The 19,036-nt window shown below is 45.0% G+C and overlaps 1 protein-coding gene across 2 annotated transcripts in view; it reads left to right on the plus strand.

The window, feature by feature from the left end:
• CLIP4 (CAP-Gly domain containing linker protein family member 4) overlaps positions 1-19,036 on the plus strand; it is a 58,577-nt gene that overhangs the window by 1,401 nt on the left and 38,140 nt on the right. For both annotated transcript variants that reach the window (XM_077813639.1, XM_077813641.1), the window contains exons 2-3: positions 16,675-16,724; positions 17,357-17,504. In XM_077813639.1, the coding sequence (XP_077669765.1) occupies positions 17,372-17,504 (133 nt within the window). In that variant the 5' untranslated portion in view covers positions 16,675-16,724; positions 17,357-17,371. The remainder of the gene's footprint in view (positions 1-16,674; positions 16,725-17,356; positions 17,505-19,036) is intronic.

Raw genomic sequence — 19,036 nt, forward strand, 5'->3', positions numbered from 1 at the left:
TGGTATTAGAGTGATCAGGTTTTTATTACTTGGTGGTCTGTATTTCAGCTCACTTTAGAGACCATCCAAGAAACAGTGACTTATTTCTAGGAAACAAAGCAGGCAAACTCTCTTCCTCTATAAAAAGAAAAGGAGTACTAGTGGCACCTTAGAGACTAGCCAATTTATTTGAGCATAAGCTTTCGTGAGCTACAGCTCACTTCATTGGATGGTTAGTCTCTAATGTGCCACAAGTACTCCTTTTCTTTTTGCGAATACAGATTAACACGGCTGCTACTCTGAAACCTCTCTTCCTTTATAATTAATCTCTTCTCTAGCTCTAAATGGCCAATAACTTTCGACCTAAGGAATATTGTTTCCCTTATATAATGTGGCTTGCATTTTGGGGTAAATATATTACAATGTGCTCTGTTTACGTCAGTGTATGCATTTTGAGATCTTTGCGTAGCTTCCCCCCAATTTATACAAATTTTACAAATTGCTAAAGTGAAGGGATTGGGGGAGTTTCAGGGAACATGTCATACTGTAGGTAAAGTAGTAGATTTAAAGCATCAGGCTGGATTTCATATTAAAGAGGACACTTTTTAAATTTGAGAAAGTATTATTCCTTGCTACTTTATAAACCCTTTCAGGCTGCATAGATTTCGCCTTCCCATGTTTACATTGAGTATGTAGTAATGTAACATAAGATACTACTATGACAGGTTTCAGAGTAACAGCCGTGTTAGTCTGTATTTGCAAAAAGAAAAGGAGTACTTGTGGCACCTTAGAAACTAACCAATTTATTTGAGCATAAGCTTTCGTGAGTTACAGCTCACTTCATCGGATGTTCCGATGACAATGGCTGTAACTCTCGAAAGCTCATGCTCAAATAAATTGGTTAGTCTCTAAGGTGCCACAAGTACTCCTTTTCTTTTTGAAGATACTACTATGTAATTCTTATACTTTATTGGATTTGATATGCACTTGGCTCTTGAAACATTATCATGTGTCTGACCTCTGCTACGTAGAAACTGCTGGCTGCTGTTACTTAAAATATTTGCTGTGTACAATACCCTTATCTAACTCTAGAGACCTATGTGTAGCAGCATTTAAATATTACTTGTGTGCATTTTCTTTGCCCAACTGATTTCTGTTGGATTTTTGAGAGGAGGAGGAGATGAACGGCAGTTTAAAGCAACATTGTTAAGGTTGGCAGGCCCAAAGCTTACAAAATTTTTCTGAACTTCTCAGCTACCCAAAATGAAATATGTTATTAAGATTTTTTAAAAAAAGTGAATGGTACAGAGTTTAAGTGTAGAAGTTTCTGATTATCAGGGAATAATATAAAGATTATCAAGAGGTGAGAAGTTCTGTTTAAAAGTGGATGGTGTAAGGAATACATAATCTCCAATACCCCGATTGGGGGTAAAAGGTTAACGGGTCAAAGTACAGACATTGAGATATGAGGTACTATATTGCAAGAAGGCCCAGCTTCTTGGCCTGGAAACCAGTTAACATCCAAGGTGTTGAGTTTTCACATGATGGCTTTCTGCACTGTACTTTTCCCTCTATTCTTCAGAGAGCAGGCAGGATTTTCAAGAATCTTGCTCTCTGAAGTGCTTGGATATCCTGCCTGCTCACAATAGAAGAATTCTTAGGCAAAGGGATGGTTCATTGTGTACACTTGCCATCACAAATAAAAGCACATGTAGTAAGTTTTGCCTGAAAAATCTCTAGCACCATTCTAATGTATCTCCTAACCAATTTCCCCCTTATAAATGCTTTCAGTTACCCACCTTTCCAGAGGCCCACATCCAACAGGTACTTTTGAACCTTTAGGATAAAAGATTGTCAACTACAGAAGCACTGGTGCACCAAAAATCTCACTCTTCAGTGTAAAGACAAGGTCTTCTACCTGACCCTCCTTTGATTTGCAAAGACACTGTTCTTATTCTTAACCTGCAAAGGTTAGGAAATCCATGCTTGCTTTTCAACGTTCAAAGCTCTCCTGTAGCCACCTGATGACTCCTTAATTCTTCCTATCATATGCAATGATATTTCCCATTGTCCTTTGAAAACTTTCTTCAGCCACAACTTACATTGTGACAGCAGTTCTTTCCTCATTTCCTCAACTGTCCCTCAAAGTCTTTAAACCACGATTTGAGGACTTCAGTAGCTCAGACATAGGTTAGAGGTTTGTTACCGGAGTGGGTGGGTGAGATTCTGTGTCCTGCGTTGTGCAGGAGGTCAGACTAGATGATCATAATGGTCCCTTCTGACCTTAAAGTCTACGATTCTACAGACCCCCAACTTTCTGATCCTACCAACATCTTTCACTCCAGACTTTATAGGCCATCATGATGATGTAAATATGAGATTTGCTTTTCTATCATGTTCTTGATGGTTATAAAGCAGCCTCCCTTTTAAAATGTGTTCTGACTTATTTGCCCTTATTGGCTGCTGATAAATGTCTTTAATGGTGAGTCCACTTCAGATCTAAGTTGAGAACATGGCAGCCAGCAATGAACTGTGCTTGGTGCTGAAGGAGAAAAGGTTTTTACTTGGTTTAAGGTCAACATCTTCAATCCATTTTAAAAACTTACAATTTAATATTTTAGAAGGTGGATTGGTCTGAGAACATTCTGGCAGTGTGGGCCTCTCAAACAAGGCAGTGACTTTATTTAGGGAGTCATCAAAAGGAGCCCGACTAGCCTGATGCATGTGTGGTATACATAAAACAACAATAGATAAATTAATAAATAATACATTGTCAAAAGTGACCCCCACTTGTTCCTTCTCCATTCATTCAGGAAAAAGCCTAGATAAATAGATGAATCTTAATAATAACAAATGGGCCCGGAAGCTCAACAAATTCTAGCTCTGTCAGACAAACTGAATAAGTGAATTTCTGAGTCCAGTGCCCTACAACCAGTCTTCATAGTAGAGATTGCATTAGAAGGTGCACAAACATCAGTGATGAATACATTATAAATAAGGCTATGATTTAATCACGGGTATTTTTAGCAAAAGTCATGAACAGGTCAGGGGCTAGAAACAAAAAATCCCATGACCTGTCCACGACTTATACCATAAATACCCCTGATTGAATCGTGGGGGCCCACAGCACCAGCGGCAGTGGGGGGAAGCTCCCGAGGCCCCGCTGCCACTCTGGCTGCAGCAGAGGCGGGAGCCCCGGCCACCCCAGGACTCCTGCTCTGGGATCACTGCCCTGGCCGCCCCGGGATTGCTGCTGGGAGCCACCGAGTTGCTCCTGCTACCCCTGGGACTGCTGCTCAGGTGTTTCCCGGGGCAAGCTGCACAGGCTGCTGCTTAGGTAGTCTCCGGGGCCAGTTGCCTGGGGCTGCCAGAGCAGTGGCCAATACAGCTGGCCCTGGGGCCAGCCACACTGGCCACTGAAGAAGTTACGGAGGTCACAGGAAGTCACAGAATCCATGAGTTCCTCGACCTCTGTGACAAATATGGAGCCCTTATCATAAATTCCTGCGTAAGAGGTATACACATTGACTTCCAAAAATGCATAGAATACTCACGGAGCTGACTGAGGAGATATCTGAGCCATTAGTGATTATCTTCAAAAAGCATGGAAGACGGGAGAGATTTTAGAGGACTGGAAAAGGGCAAATATACTTCCAGTCTATATAAAGGGAAATAAGGACAACCTGGGGAATTACATACTGGTGAACTTAACTTCAGTACCTGGAAAGATAATGGAACAAATAATTAAGCAATCAGTTTGCAAACACCTGTAAGATAATAAGGTGATAAGTAACAGTCAGTGTGGATTTGTCAAGAACAAATCATGTCAAACCAACCTAATAGCTTTCTTTGGGAGGGTAACAAGCCTTGTGGATGCGGGGGAAGCAGTAGATGTGGTATATCTTGACTTTAGTAAAGCTTTTGATACTGTCTTGCATGACCTCATAAACAAACTAGGGAAATACAACTTAGATGGAGCTACTATAAGGGGGTGCATAACTCGTTGGAAAACAGTTCGCAGAGAGTAGTTATCAGTGGTTCACAGTCAAGCTGGAAGGGCATACAAAGTGGGGTCCCACCGGGCTCAGTTCTGGGTCCAGTTCTGTTCAGATTTTCATCAGTGATTTAGATAATGTCAGAGAGAACACTTATAAAGTTTGCGGATGATACCAAGCTGGGAGGGGTTGCAAGTGCTTTGGAGGATAGGATTAAAAGTCAAAATGATCTGGACAAACTGGATAAATGGTTTGAAGTAAATAGGATGCAATTCAGTAAGGGCAAATGCAAACTACTCCACTTCGGAACGAACAGTCAGTTGCGCACACACACACAAAATGGGAAATGACTGCCTATGAAGGAGTGCTGGAGAAAGGGATCTAGGGGTCATAGTGGATCACAAGCTAAATATGAGTGAATAGTGTAACACTGTTGCAAAAAAAGCAAACGTCATTCTGGGATGTATTTGCAGTTTTGTAAGCAAGACATGAGAAGTTTCAGAGTAACAGCCGTGTTAGTCTGTATTCGCAAAAAGAAAAGGAGTACTTGTGGCACCTTAGAGACTAACCAATTTATCTGAGCATGAGCTTTCGTGAGCTACAGCTCACTTCATCGGATGCATACCGTGGAAACTGCAGAAGACATTATATACACACAGAGACCATGAAACAATACCTCCTCCCACCCCACTGTCCTGCTGGTAATAGCTTATCTAAAGCGATCATCAAGTTGGGCCATTTCCAGCACAAATCCAGGTTTTCTCACCCTCCGCCGCCCCCACACACACACAAACTCACTCTCCTGCTGGTAATAGCCCATCCAAAGTGACCACTCTCTTCACCTGCGGAAGTGAAGAAACAGATTGATAGAGCCAGAAGAGTTCCCAGAAGTCACCTACTACAGGACAGGCCTAACAAAATAACAGAACGCCACTAGCCGTCACCTTCAGCCCCCAACTAAAACCCCTCCAACGCATTATTAAGGATCTACAACCTATCCTGAAGGATGACCCAACACTCTCACAAATCTTGGGAGACAGGCCAGTCCTTGCCTACAGACAGCCTGTCAAGGTTCCTCCGCCACTCTGAACTCTAGGGTACAGATGTGGGGACCTGCATGAAAAGCCTCCTAAGCTTATCTTTACCAGCTTAGGTCAAAACTTCCCCAAGGTACAAAATATTCCACCCGTTGTCCTTGGACTGGCCGCTACCACCACCAAACTAATACTGGTTACTGGGGAAGAGCTGTTTGGACGCGTCCTTCCCCCCAAAATACTTCCCAAAACCTTGCACCCCACTTCCTGGACAAGGTTTGGTAAAAAGCCTCACCAATTTCACTAGGTGACTACAGACCCAGACCCTTGGATCTTAAGAACAATGAACAATCCTCCCAACACTTGCACCCCCCCTTTCCTGGGAAATGTTGGATAAAAAGCCTCACCAATTTGCATAGGTGACCACAGACCCAAACCCTTGGATCTGAGAACAATGAAAAAGCATTCAGTTTCTTACAAGAAGACTTTTAATAAATAGAAGTAAATAGAAATGAAGAAATCCCCCCTGTAAAATCAGGATGGTAGATATCTTACAGGGTAATTAGATTCAAAAACATAGAGAACCCCTCTAGGCAAAACCTTAAGTTACAAAAAAGATACACAGACAGAAATAGTTATTCTATTCAGCACAATTCTTTTCTCAGCCATTTAAAGAAATCATAATCTAACACATACCTAGCTAGATTACTTACTAAAAGTTCTAAGACTCCATTCCTGGTCTATCCCCGACAAAGACAGACTATAGACAGACACACAGACCCTTTGTTTCTCTCCCTCCTCCCAGCTTTTGAAAGTATCTTGTGTCCTCATTGGTCATTTTGGTCAGGTGCCAGCGAGGTTACCTTTAGCTTCTTAACCCTTTACAGGTGAGAGGAGCTTTCCCCTGGCCAGGAGGGATTTCAAAGGGGTTTACCCTTCCCTTTATATTTATGACACAGCCCCGCAACCTGAAGCAAATACTCACCAACAATCACATACCACGCAACAGAACCACTAACCCAGGAACCTATCCTTGCAACAAAGCCCGTTGCCAACTGTGTCCACATATCTATTCAGGGAACACCATCACAGGGCCTAATAACATCAGCCACACTATCAGAGGCTCGTTCACCTGCACATCCACCAATGTGATATATGCCATCATGTGCCAGCAATGCCCCTCTGCCATGTACATTGGTCAAACTGGACAGTCTCTACGTAAAAGAATAAATGGACACAAATCAGATGTCAAGAATTATAACATTCATAAACCAGTCGGAGAACACTTCAATCTCTCTGGTCACGCAATCACAGACATGAAGGTCGCTATCTTACAACAAAAAAACTTCAAATCCAGACTCCAGCGAGAAACTGCTGAATTGGAATTCATTTGCAAATTGGATACTATTAATTTAGGCTTAAATAGAGACTGGGAGTGGCTAAGTCATTATGCAAGGTAGCCTATTTCCCCTTGTTTTTTCCTAACCCCTCCCCCCCGACGTTCTGGTTAAACTTGGATTTAAACTTGAAGAGTGGTCAGTTTGGATGAGCTATTGCCAGCAGGAGAGTGAGCTTGTGTGTGTGTGGGGGGGGGGGTGAGAAAACCTGGATTTGTGCTGGAAATGGCCCACCTTGATTATCATGCACATTGTAGGGAGAGTGGTCACTTTGGATAAGCTATTACCAGCAGGAGAGTGAGTTTGTGTGTGTGGTTTTTGGAGGGGGGTGAAGGGGTGAGAGAACCTGGATTTGTGCAGGAAACGGCCCACCTTGATTATCATACACATTGTGAAGAGAGTGGTCACTTTGGATGGGCTATTACCAGCAGGAGAGTGAGTTTGTGTGTGTATGGGGGTGGGGGGGGGGTGAGAAAACCTGGATTTGTGCTGGAAATGGCCCAACTTGATTATCATGCACATTGTAGGGAGAGTGGTCACTTTGGATGGACTATTACCAGCAGGAGAGTGAGTTTGTGTGTGTGTGTGGGGGGGGGGGGGGGGCGGAGGGTGAGAAAACCTGGATTTGTGCTGGAAATGGCCCAACTTGATGATCACTTTAGATAACCTATTACCAGCAGGACAGTGGGGTGGGAGGAGGTTTTGTTTCATGGTCTCTGTGTGTATATAATGTCTTCTGCAGTTTCCACGGTATGCATCCGATGAAGTGAGCTGTAGCTCACGAAAGCTCATGCTCAAATAAATTGGTTAGTCTCTAAGGTGCCACAAGTACTCCTTTTCTTTTTGCGAAGACATGAGAAGTAATTCTTCCACTCTACTGTGCACTGATACAATCTCAACTGGAGTATTGTGCCCAGTTCCAGGCACCACATGTCAGAAAAGATATAGACAAATTGGAGAAAGTCCAGAGAAGAGCAACAAAAATGATTAAAGGTCTAGAAGACATGAGCTATGACGGAAGATTAAAAAAATTGGGTTTGTTTAATCTGGAGAAGAGAAGATTGAGAGGGGACATAATCAGTGATGAGCTGCCAAAATCTTAACAACTGGTTCCCTCCTCTCCCCACGAGGGGGTCGTTGCCCACTCCCGCCCCCCCGGGACTCCTGCCCCATCCAACCCCCTGCATTCCTTGACGCTCCCCCCTCCCCGGGACTCCTGTTCTATCCACCTCCCTCCCCTGTCCCCTGACTGCCCCCAGAACTGGGCAGAAGGGTCTCGTGGGCCACCGTAGTGGGTGCCCACCACGCCCCGCCTCTAAGAGCCAGAGGGACCTGCGGGGAGGCGAGGTGGGGAGCCCTGGCAGTGCTTACCTGAGGCGGCTCCCAGGAAGCATCCGGCAGGTCCCTTTTGCTCCTAGAGGCCGGGTAGCATAGCTGCGGGGGAGTGGGGGGAGCAGCCACTACCCCATTGATCACATCAAAAGTGGCGCCTTAGGCACCGGCTTGCTGGGTGCTCCGGGGCTGGAGCCCCCACGGGGAAAATTTGGTGGGTGCAGAGCACCCACCAGCAGCTCCTCGCCCCAGCTCACCTCTGCCTCTTCCCCTGAACATGCTGCCCCACTCTGCTTCTCCACCCTTCCTGGCTTCCCGCGAATTAGCTGTTCTTGTGGGAAGCTGGGGAAGGCTGAGAAGCAAGCAGTGGCTTCGCGCTCAGGCCCAGGGAGGCGGAGGCAAGCTGGGGCGGGGAGCGGTTCCCCTGCGCGCCCCCCGAGTTACCTGCTGCGGTGCAAGAGGCCCACCTCGCGCCTCTCCCCCCCCCCGCCCCAGCTCACCTCCTGTCTGCCTCCCTGGGCCTGAGCGCTAAGCCGCCGCCTGCTTCTCAGCCCTCCCAGGCTGCCTGCGCAAACAGCTGATTCGCAGGAAACCTGGGAGGGGGCGCGGAGAAGCAGAGCGGGGCAGTGCGTTCAGAGGAGGAGGTGGAGCAGAGGTGAGGTGAGCTGGGGCTGGGCGGGGAGCTGCCGCTGGGTGCTCTACACCCACCAAATTTTCCCCATGGGTGCTCCAGCCCCGGAGCACCCATGGAGCTGGCGCCTAAGGCGCCACTTTTGGCCGGTTGTTAAATTTAGAAGCCCTTTTAGAACCCTCGCGGGACAACCGATTCTAAAAGGGCTTCTAAATTTAACAACCAGTTCCAGTGAACCGGTGCGAACCGGCTCCAGCTCACCACTGGACGTGATAGTTTTCAAGTACATAAAAGTTTGTTACAAGGAGGAGGATGAAAAATTGTTCTCCTTAACCTCTGAGCATAGGACAAGAAGCAGTGAGCTTAAATTGCAGCAAGGGCGGTTTAGGTTGGACATTAGGAAAAACTTCCTAACTGTCAGGGTGATTAAGCACTAGAATAAGTTGCCTAGGGAAGTTTTGGAATCTTCATTATTGGAGATTTTAAAGAGGAGGTTGGACAAACACCTGTCAGGGATGGTCTAGATAATACTTAGTCTTGCCATGAGTGCAGGGGACTAGACTAGAAGACCTCTCAAGGTCCCTTCCAGTCTTACAATTCTATGATTCTGTGATTGTGATCTACTAACTTTATGTAGAATCTACCCTGTTTAAACTTCACACCTAACTATTTAGGTCTTAGTGTTCTTTTGATTGGTATATGTGACAGAACTATATAACTGATGATTATGTTACTCTTTCTGTGAATAGAAGTTTACAGAGTCACTAGCTAGATGTTTTTACTCAATAGCCAGAAGTAAGTGTAGTGATCCATAGGGATGGGATGTCTCTGTGGGTTTTTTTTGTTTGTGGAGAAAACACTTCGAAATTGTGGTATTTTAGTAATATATCTAACTTTTCAGGAAGTAAACATGATTGGAAACCATTTCATTTGCATGAGAAGTTTAGGGAAGCAGAAAGTAGTAACCCTTGTGTTATGGCACCTGAATTCTTGTAAAAAGTGTTATGGTACTGTCAAGGTTCCTCCCCCACTCTGAACTCTAGGGTACAGATGTGGGGACCTGCATGAAAAACCTCCTAAGCTTATCTTTACCAGCTTAGGTCAAAACTTCCCCAAGGTACAAAGTATTCCACCCGTTGTCCTTGGAATGGCCGCTACCACCACCAAACTAATACTGGTTACTGGGGAAGAGCTGTTTGGACGCGTCCTTCCCCCCAAAATACTTCCCAAAACCCTGCACCCCACTTCCTGGACAAGGTTTGGTAAAAAGCCTCACCAATTTGCATAGGTGACCACAGACCCAAACCCTTGGATCTGAGAACAATGAAAAAGCATTCAGTTTTTTACAAGAAGACTTTTAATAGAAAATAGAAGTAAATAGAAATAAAGAAATCCCCCCTGTAAAATCAGGATGGTAGATATCTTACAGGGTAATTAGATTCAAAAACATAGAGAACCCCTCTAGGCAAAACCTTAAGTTACAAAAAAGATACACAGACAGAAATAGTTATTCTATTCAGCACAATTCTTTTCTCAGCCATTTAAAGAAATCATAATCTAACACATACCTAGCTAGATTACTTACTAAAAGTTCTAAGACTCCATTCCTGGTCTATCCCTGGCCAAGACCCAGCATACAGACAGACACAGACCCTTTGTTTCTCTCCCTCCTCCCAGCTTTTGAAAGTATCTTGTGTCCTCATTGGTCATTTTGGTCAGGTGCCAGCGAGGTTACCTTTAGCTTCTTAACCCTTTACAGGTGAGAGGAGCTTTCCCCTGGCCAGGAGGGATTTCAAAGGGTTTTACCCTTCCCTTTATATTTATGACACGCCCCCCAAATCTCAGCTAGGGTGAAACACTGGCTGGGATTTCTTCCTGGAGCTCTAGGAAAACAGAGTTAATAAGACACATGCATCTCTAAATATACTACCAAGTACATAAAGACTAACAATATTTTCCACATCTCAAGGACGATTTTAACCAGTTGATTCTGGGAAACTTTCACGGGAGAGTGCATCAGCCACTTTGTTAGAAGCTCCTGAGATGTGTTGGATGTCGAAATCCAAATCTTGGAGAGCTAAACTCCACCGAAGAAGTTTTTTGTTAGTTTCTTTGACGGTGTGAAGCCACTTCAGTGCAGCATGGTCGGTTTGCAGGTGGAAACGCCGTCCCCAAACATATGGGCGTAGCTTTTCCAGAGCGTAGACAATGGCATAACATTCTTTTTCAGTGACTGACCAGTTGCTTTCCCTCTCAGACAGTTTTTTGCTGAGAAACACTACAGGGTGGAATTCTTGATCAGGTCCTTTTTGCATTAAAACTGCTCCCACACCACGCTCGGATGCATCTGTGGTTACTAGGAACGGTTTGTCAAAGTCTGGGGCCCTTAGTACAGGGTCAGACATGAGTGTCGCTTTAAGCTTGTTAAAGGCCTTCTGACACTTTCCGGTCCACTGAACAGCATTTGGCTGTTTCTTTTTGGTTAGGTCTGTCAGTGGGGCAGCGATTTGGCTGTAGTGCGGTACAAATCGTCTGTAATAACCGGCCAAGCCTAAGAAGGATTGAACCTGTTTCTTTGACTTTGGGACAGGCCACTTTTGGATAGCATCCACTTTGGCCCGTAGGGGGCTGATAGTTCCTTGACCCACCTGGTGTCCAAGGTAAGTCACTCTGTTTAGGCCTATTTGACACTTCTTAGCCTTAACAGTTAGTCCTGCCTCCCTTATGCGCTCAAGGACTTTTTGTAGATGTTCCAGGTGGTCTGCCCAGGAATCCGAAAATATGGCCACATCGTCAAGGTAGGCGACTGCATATTCTCCTAATCCCGCTAGGAGACCATCTACAAGTCTTTGGAAAGTGGCGGGTGCATTTCGCAGCCCGAAAGGGAGTACATTAAATTCATACAGCCCGAGATGTGTGATGAAGGCTGACCTTTCCTTGGCAGATTCATCTAGCGGTACCTGCCAGTACCCCTTTGTTAAGTCCAAGGTAGAGATGAACTGGGCCCGTCCCAGTTTCTCTAACAGTTCATCTGTGCGTGGCATTGGATAGTTGTCTGGGTGAGTTACAGCATTTAGCTTACGGTAGTCCACGCAAAAACGTATTTCCCCATCTGGTTTGGGAACTAGAACCACTGGAGATGCCCATGCACTTTCAGAGGGGCGGATTACACCCATCTGTAACATATCCTGGATCTCCCGTTCTATAGCAGTTTTAGCTTGAGGAGACACCCGGTAAGGTTGGACCCTAATTGGGTGAGCATTACCTGTGTCAATGGAGTGGTATGCCCGTTCAGTCAGTCCTGGGGTGGCTGAGAACGTTGGCGCGTAGCTAGTGCACAGCTCCTGGATCTGCTGTCGCTGCATACGCCCAAGGGTCATGGAGAGGTTCACCTCTTCCACACCACCAGCACATTTCCCTTCGTAGTAGACACCTTCAGGCCACTCAGCATCATCTTCTCCCTGGGCTGTAAACTGACAAACCTTTAATTCTCTGGAATAAAAGGGCTTTAGAGAATTAATATGGTACACCTTAGGCTTTCGGTTGGAGGTGGGGAATGCTATGAGATAATTAACAGCTCCCAGGCGCTCCTGGACCGTGAATGGCCCTTCCCACGATGCTTCCATTTTATGGGCCTGGAGCGCCCTTAAGACCATGACCTGGTCTCCTACTTTGAAGGAACGCTCTCTGGCATGTTTATCATACCAGGCTTTTTGCTCTTTTTGAGCATCCTGTAAGTTTTCTCTAGCAAGGGCTAAAGAGGTTCAGAGGGTGTTTTGTAGGTTGGTTACAAAGTCCAGAATGTTAGTTCCTGGAGAAGGTGTAAATCCCTCCCATTGCTGCTTCACCAACTGCAATGGCCCCTTAACCTCACGGCCATATACAAGTTCAAATGGGGAAAACCCTAAACTGGGATGTGGTACAGCTCTGTAGGCAAAGAGCAACTGCTGCAACACTAGGTCCCAATCATTGGAGTGCTCATTTACGAATTTACGTATCATGGCCCCCAAAGTTCCATTAAACTTCTCCACCATGCCATTTGTTTGATGGTGGTAAGGAGTGGCAACCAAGTGATTTACCCCATGAGCTTCCCAAAGGTTTTTCATAGTTCCTGCCAGGAAATTAGTCCCTGCATCTGTGAGGATGTCGGAGGGCCAACCTACCCTGGCAAAAATGTCTGCTAGTGCCTGGCATACACTTTTAGCCCTGGTGTTGCTTAGAGCTACTGCTTCCGGCCATCGGGTGGCAAAATCCATGAAAGTCAGTATGTACTGCTTTCCTCTGGCTGTCTTTTTCGGAAAAGGACCCAGAATATCCACAGCTACTCGCTGAAATGGAACTTCAATGATGGGGAGTGGTTGTAGAGGGGCTTTGACCTGGTCTTGGGGTTTTCCCACTCTTTGGCACACCTCACAAGACTGGACATAGGTAGAAACATCCTTGCCCATTCCCTCCCAGTGGAATGACCCCCCCAAACGGTCTTTGGTCCTGTTCACCCCAGCATGGCCACTAGGGTGATCGTGGGCTAAGCTCAAGAGCTTGGCCCGGTATTTAGTTGGAACTACCAACTGTCTCTGAGGATGCCAGTCTTCCTGGTGTCCACCAGAAAGAGTTTTCTTGTATAAAAGTCCTCTTTCTACAACAAACCTGGATCGATTAGAAGAGCTGAGAGGCGGTGGGTTGCTCCGTGCCGCTGTCCAAGCTCTCTGGAGGCTTTCATCTGCTTCCTGTTCGGTCTGGAACTGTTCCCTTGATGCTGGGGACATCAGTTCCTCATTGGATTGTGGACCTAGGCTTGGTCCCTCTGGAAGCGATATAGGGGATGGAGCTGTTTCTGTTGACTGTGAACCGCTCTCCGCTGGTGCACTAGGTTGGGATTCAGGCTCCGGCTGAGCCTCTTGTGTAGGGTTATCGGCTGCTGCCAGTTCAGGTTCGGTGGGGCCCTCTGGTGTTGAGGTTGCAAGTACTGGATTCAGTGCTGGCACGGGGTCTGGTGTTGGTTGTTCGGCTGGTTCCGGTTCTGGGACTGGTTCCGTCTGGGTCTCCGGGACTGGATCCACTACTGCTGTTGCAGACATTGGCCTGGGGTCCGGGTCCATCACCTCTGACTGGGTCCTGATAGAAGTTTCCGGAACAGAGCTAGGCCTCACGGCTTGTTTAGCCTGGCTGCGGGTGACCATTCCCACCCTCTTGGCCTGCTTCACATGATTGGCCAAGTCTTCCCCCAACAGCATGGGGATGGGATAATCATCATAGACTGCAAAAGTCCACATTCCTGACCAGCCCTTGTACTGGACAGGCAACTTGGCTGTAGGCAAATTGAAAGAGTTGGACTTGAAGGGTTGAATCGTCACTTGGATCTCTGGGTTGATTAAATTGGGGTCCACTAAGGAAGCATGGATAGCTGACACTTGTGCTCCGGTGTCCCTCCACGCGGTGACCTTCTTCCCGCCCACACTCAGTTTCCCTCCGCTCCAAGGGTATCTGGGAGGTATCTGGGCCTGTGGACCTCTGGTGTGATTCCGGTGCAATGAACTGTAATCTGTTGGGGTTCTTGGGGCAGTTGGCCTTTACATGCCCCAGCTCGTTACATTTAAAACATCGTCCAGCTGACGGGTCACTGGGGCGAGGAGGGTTTCTGGAGAACGGGGTGGCAGGACGATAAGGGGTCTGGAGGGTTCTTTGGGAGGTAGGTGGGGCCTTGGGCGGCCCCCGGTAATAGGGTGTGGTCTGGGGTGGTCCCTTCTGGTCTCCGCTCCAACTGCGACCAGTTTTCTTCTTCTCTGCCACCTCCACCCATCTGGCTCCAATCTCTCCTGCCTCGATTACAGTTTTGGGTTTCCCATCTAGGATGTATCTTTCTATTTCCTCAGGAACACCCTCTAAGAATTGTTCCATTTGCATTAGGAAGGGCAAATTTACTGGAGATTCAACACTTGCTCCTGATATCCAGGCATCCCAATGTTTCACAATGTGGTAGGCATGTCGGGTAAATGACATGTCTGGTTTCCACCTTAGGGCTCTGAACCTCTGACGAGACTGCTCGGGTGTTATCCCCTTCTGACTCTCGCCTTGGATTTAAACAGTTCATACTTGTTCATGTGTTCTTTAGGCATTTCAGCTGCCACCTCAGCTAAGGGTCCACTGAGCTGCGGCCTCAGCTCTACCATGTATTGGTCAGTAGAGATGTTGTACCCAAGGCAGGCCCTTTCGAAGTTTTCTAGGAAGGCCTCAGTATCATCGCCTGCCTTGTAGGTGGGGAACTTTCTGGGATGGGAAGTGGTACTTGGAGAAGGATTACTAGGGTTTGTTGGGATATTCTGCTGAGCCTTTATCTTCTCCATCTCCTCCACATACTTCCTCTCTTTTTCCTTCTCCTCCAGTTCTTTGTCCCTCGCTTCCATAGCTCTCCTGTGAGCAGCCGCTTGGTGTTGTTCCACCTCCCTTTCTTGTTCCTTCTTCAGCTGCATGAGTTCTATCTGTCTTTCATGTTCCCTTTGTCTTTCCTCAGCCTGAAATTTGGCTAATTCGAGCTGTAGCCGAACCGCGGATTTTGCCATTCTAACCTCTCTGTTTTTAACTAACTTTACACCCGAGGTTTAGAAATAAACAAACAAAACTTGGCTGTAAAATTTTGCTGTGCTGGAATAGAATACCTATTCTCTGATAGTGATTGTCAGCCTACAGAAAAAGACAATTCCCTTGTCTCTGCTCTGGGCCCAAATTAAAGCAAAAAACCTCCAACTACTTGGAAACCTGCTTACCCAGCCCAAAGAAAAAAAAATTCCCTTTCAAACCTGTGCTCCTTGTAAAACAAAAAAAATCAAAATCCTAAAAAAAACACCCTGCCACTTTTGTCTCCAGGCAAATGGGTAGAGCACACCCCCCCTATTTACTTTTTGGAAGAAAAGAAAAAAAAACCTCTGGGTTGGAAGACTGTGAATTTCCCTGCAGGAGTTAAGTACCCTGCCTCCAGGCAAAGAAAACCTGCAATTCACAAAGATAATCCCCTTTTGTCTCTGCTTGGCCACAAAGCAGGGAAAACCCAAGCTGCTTTCAGTTTCAAAGCTGCTTCAAAGCCACAGGAAAAAAAAATTCCTTTTTAAAATCTGTATTTCTAGTTCAAAAAATCTCAACTGGATCTCAAAATGATTTCAGGTTAATCCCACCACTATGCCACCATGTCAAGGTTCCTCCCCCACTCTGAACTCTAGGGTACAGATGTGGGGACCTGCATGAAAAACCTCCTAAGCTTATCTTTACCAGCTTAGGTCAAAACTTCCCCAAGGTACAAAGTATTCCACCCGTTGTCCTTGGAATGGCCGCTACCACCACCAAACTAATACTGGTTACTGGGGAAGAGCTGTTTGGACGCGTCCTTCCCCCCAAAATACTTCCCAAAACCCTGCACCCCACTTCCTGGACAAGGTTTGGTAAAAAGCCTCACCAATTTGCATAGGTGACCACAGACCCAAACCCTTGGATCTGAGAACAATGAAAAAGCATTCAGTTTTTTACAAGAAGACTTTTAATAGAAAATAGAAGTAAATAGAAATAAAGAAATCCCCCCTGTAAAATCAGGATGGTAGATATCTTACAGGGTAATTAGATTCAAAAACATAGAGAACCCCTCTAGGCAAAACCTTAAGTTACAAAAAAGATACACAGACAGAAATAGTTATTCTATTCAGCACAATTCTTTTCTCAGCCATTTAAAGAAATCATAATCTAACACATACCTAGCTAGATTACTTACTAAAAGTTCTAAGACTCCATTCCTGGTCTATCCCTGGCCAAGACCCAGCATACAGACAGACACAGACCCTTTGTTTCTCTCCCTCCTCCCAGCTTTTGAAAGTATCTTGTGTCCTCATTGGTCATTTTGGTCAGGTGCCAGCGAGGTTACCTTTAGCTTCTTAACCCTTTACAGGTGAGAGGAGCTTTCCCCTGGCCAGGAGGGATTTCAAAGGGGTTTACCCTTCCCTTTATATTTATGACAGGTACCTTTAAGTGTGAGTGCCCAGGACCTAGGTTTTCAGTTTCTCATCCAAAAGATAGTATTTCCAGTAGCACAGTTACCCTAGCAGAATGATGGTTGTTTTGATTCAGTTCGGAGAATTAGTGCCAGCTCCTATGGTACTTGCTAAGGAGGGTATTTTCTTCTACATTTACTGACCAAGTCTCATTTGATCCTGTTTGGTTTATAAGATTGGACTAGATTGCAGCCTGGCTAATACAAAATGTAATTAATCATGCTGTTGAATATTTCTGTATGGCCATTTGATTTTAATTATTATTTTTACTAGGTTATTCTGGGTTTAGAAAGTTGGCTGGAAGTACTGGAGGTTACAGCACGGTAAGTACACTGTTTTAAAATTTGGGGCAGGCAAGTTGGGAAGGGAACTGATATGGAGGCAGGCAGGGCAGGGAGGGGCACAGGGAAATTTAGGCAAGGCTCAGGAATGAATCAGTCCATGAGAGTTGGCGCTGTCCGTGGGAAGATTAACATGGTGAGAACACTTCCCATATTTGGGAGAGGGAGCAGGTAGATTGACTGGTTTCTTGTTTGTGGGGGCAGGAAAGGGAGGTGAAGCTTGAGATGAGAATGCTGAAGATGAGTAATAATTAGCTCTTCACATTTTCATAAGGGTGTACAGACATTACACATTACAGCATGCCTGTGAACTATGGCAGTATCTCTTTGACCATTTCACAGATGGAGAAACTGAGACAAGGATTTTAAATGACTTCCCTAAAACAATAAAGCCAATCCATGACAGACAGGATTACAACTTGGGTGTGGTGTTCCCAGGAGCATGCTCAAGCTACTAGTTTGTACTTATTATCACAAAACTTTAATAATTACAATCTTTTGCATGTTTCAAAAAGGAAAGAGATGAACTTCAGTGTAAATCACTGTTTATAGTTGTGTATTGTAATAGAATGTAGCCTACAGTATTTGGAGTGGGTTTTTTCTCCTTGTTTAAGGTGGCTTTCTAGAAGATGACCATAGAGGATCTCCCAGAACCTTCCCAAGAAGGAGATTCATTGATTGAAAGATATCAGTTTTTATTCCCAGGCTCTGAAACATCAGTTACTTTTTCAGTTGCAGCAGCACCAATGCCTTCGGACTGTGGTATGTATATTTATAGAAGGCAAGAGTTTGTGGAACTACTTTGAGATCATGTGCAGTGCCTGAGTTTAAGAGAGGGAAGTGAGATAAAAAGAATACCATCAATTTAAAAATTATACTTCTCTTTGAAAATGTATCTACAGTTTATTACAAGTAATACCTGAAATTTCTACAAGTTAAATTAGTGGAAAAAATTATTTTCTAGTTTGTGCATTTCAAAGCACTTTGTTTTCAGTTGGTTTTGCTATTTCTTCTGTACATTCAGTCAGCGTGACCTTCCCCTGGTTTTTGTAGGCTCCTCACCCTTCAACACGGAAGTGAAAGTTGTCAAAATTAAAAAAAAAAAAAGTGCTGTAAATCCACAAAAATTGGCAGGTTGACTCGGGTGCAGTGCCTGAAAATATTTTAAAATCACTTTTAAGAATTGACCAGTTTTCTAGTGAATGAGGCCCCATAAGTACTCCATTTTCGAAACACACAGTGGGACTTTGGGGGAAAGAAAACTTCCGTTGGAAATATTGTGCTCATTACTAAGGAGAACAGTATCACTTACATCAAGATAGTATCTCAAAAAGGCAAATTCCACTATTAAATTGTCTTTATATTCATCCTTTGAAAATAGAGTTATATATTTGAAACAGGTTAAATAAATATCTTCCCATTTGATTTAGTGATTAATTGGAAATATTTAAGAAAATCTCTACCCTCCCTTCAGATATCAAGGGTGCTTGGGAGGTGTAAAAAGCTATCTTTCAATTCTGGTTTCCCCAGACATTGATTCCATATAACATCTTTATTTTACTTCCATGCTGCTGAACACTGTAGTATTCTATGTTCAGGAGAATTAATGTTCTTGAGACCAACCTCTGTTGCTGGTGTGAGGATCTGGGATTTAAGGTTTGAAGGATTGAATGTGCTGTATTTTAATATGTGAATATGTATCTTTCACTACTTAGTCCCACCCTTTTTGATAGATTTACTTACTCAATGAGCCAATCATTTGTGCGAGTGATGCTGGCCTAGATTGCCTGTTTTTCCACTTCTCCCTCAAGTACCTCCCTGGTCTCTCCCATTCTGCAGCCGGTATGTGGGGGGAAAAACTTCCCATCTGAATATGTAAAGGCAGGCACCACTCTATCCTACATCTTTCCTTAGAATCTTCTTGTGTTATGGAGGCAGGCAGAGCAGGGAAGGGACACAAGTCACCACCATCTGGCACTAGTTAGGCAAGTGGTCAGAAGCGGGACTTCTGTTGTTCTGCTGAACTTTGTTTAAATGTAACCTCATCTGATCTCCTATACCACCTTGTTTCTGTTTTGTCCACCTGTTGAAGTCCCTCTGTCAAACCCAAATTGTGAGCTCTCTGGGTCAGGAACTGTCTTCTTTGTTACTTTGCACAATGAGGCTGGATCCATGTTTGGGGTTCTAGGCAATTCCCTAATGTAAACAATATGGAGGTTTGCTCTGTTATTTATAGATCCCTATATACGACTTGGTGTTCAAAGTTTTGTTTTTTTTGTTATTTAAAGTACAGT

This window comes from Eretmochelys imbricata, chromosome 3 (assembly GCF_965152235.1).
Source record: "Eretmochelys imbricata isolate rEreImb1 chromosome 3, rEreImb1.hap1, whole genome shotgun sequence".
In the NCBI taxonomy this organism is placed as follows: Eukaryota; Metazoa; Chordata; order Testudines; family Cheloniidae; genus Eretmochelys; species Eretmochelys imbricata.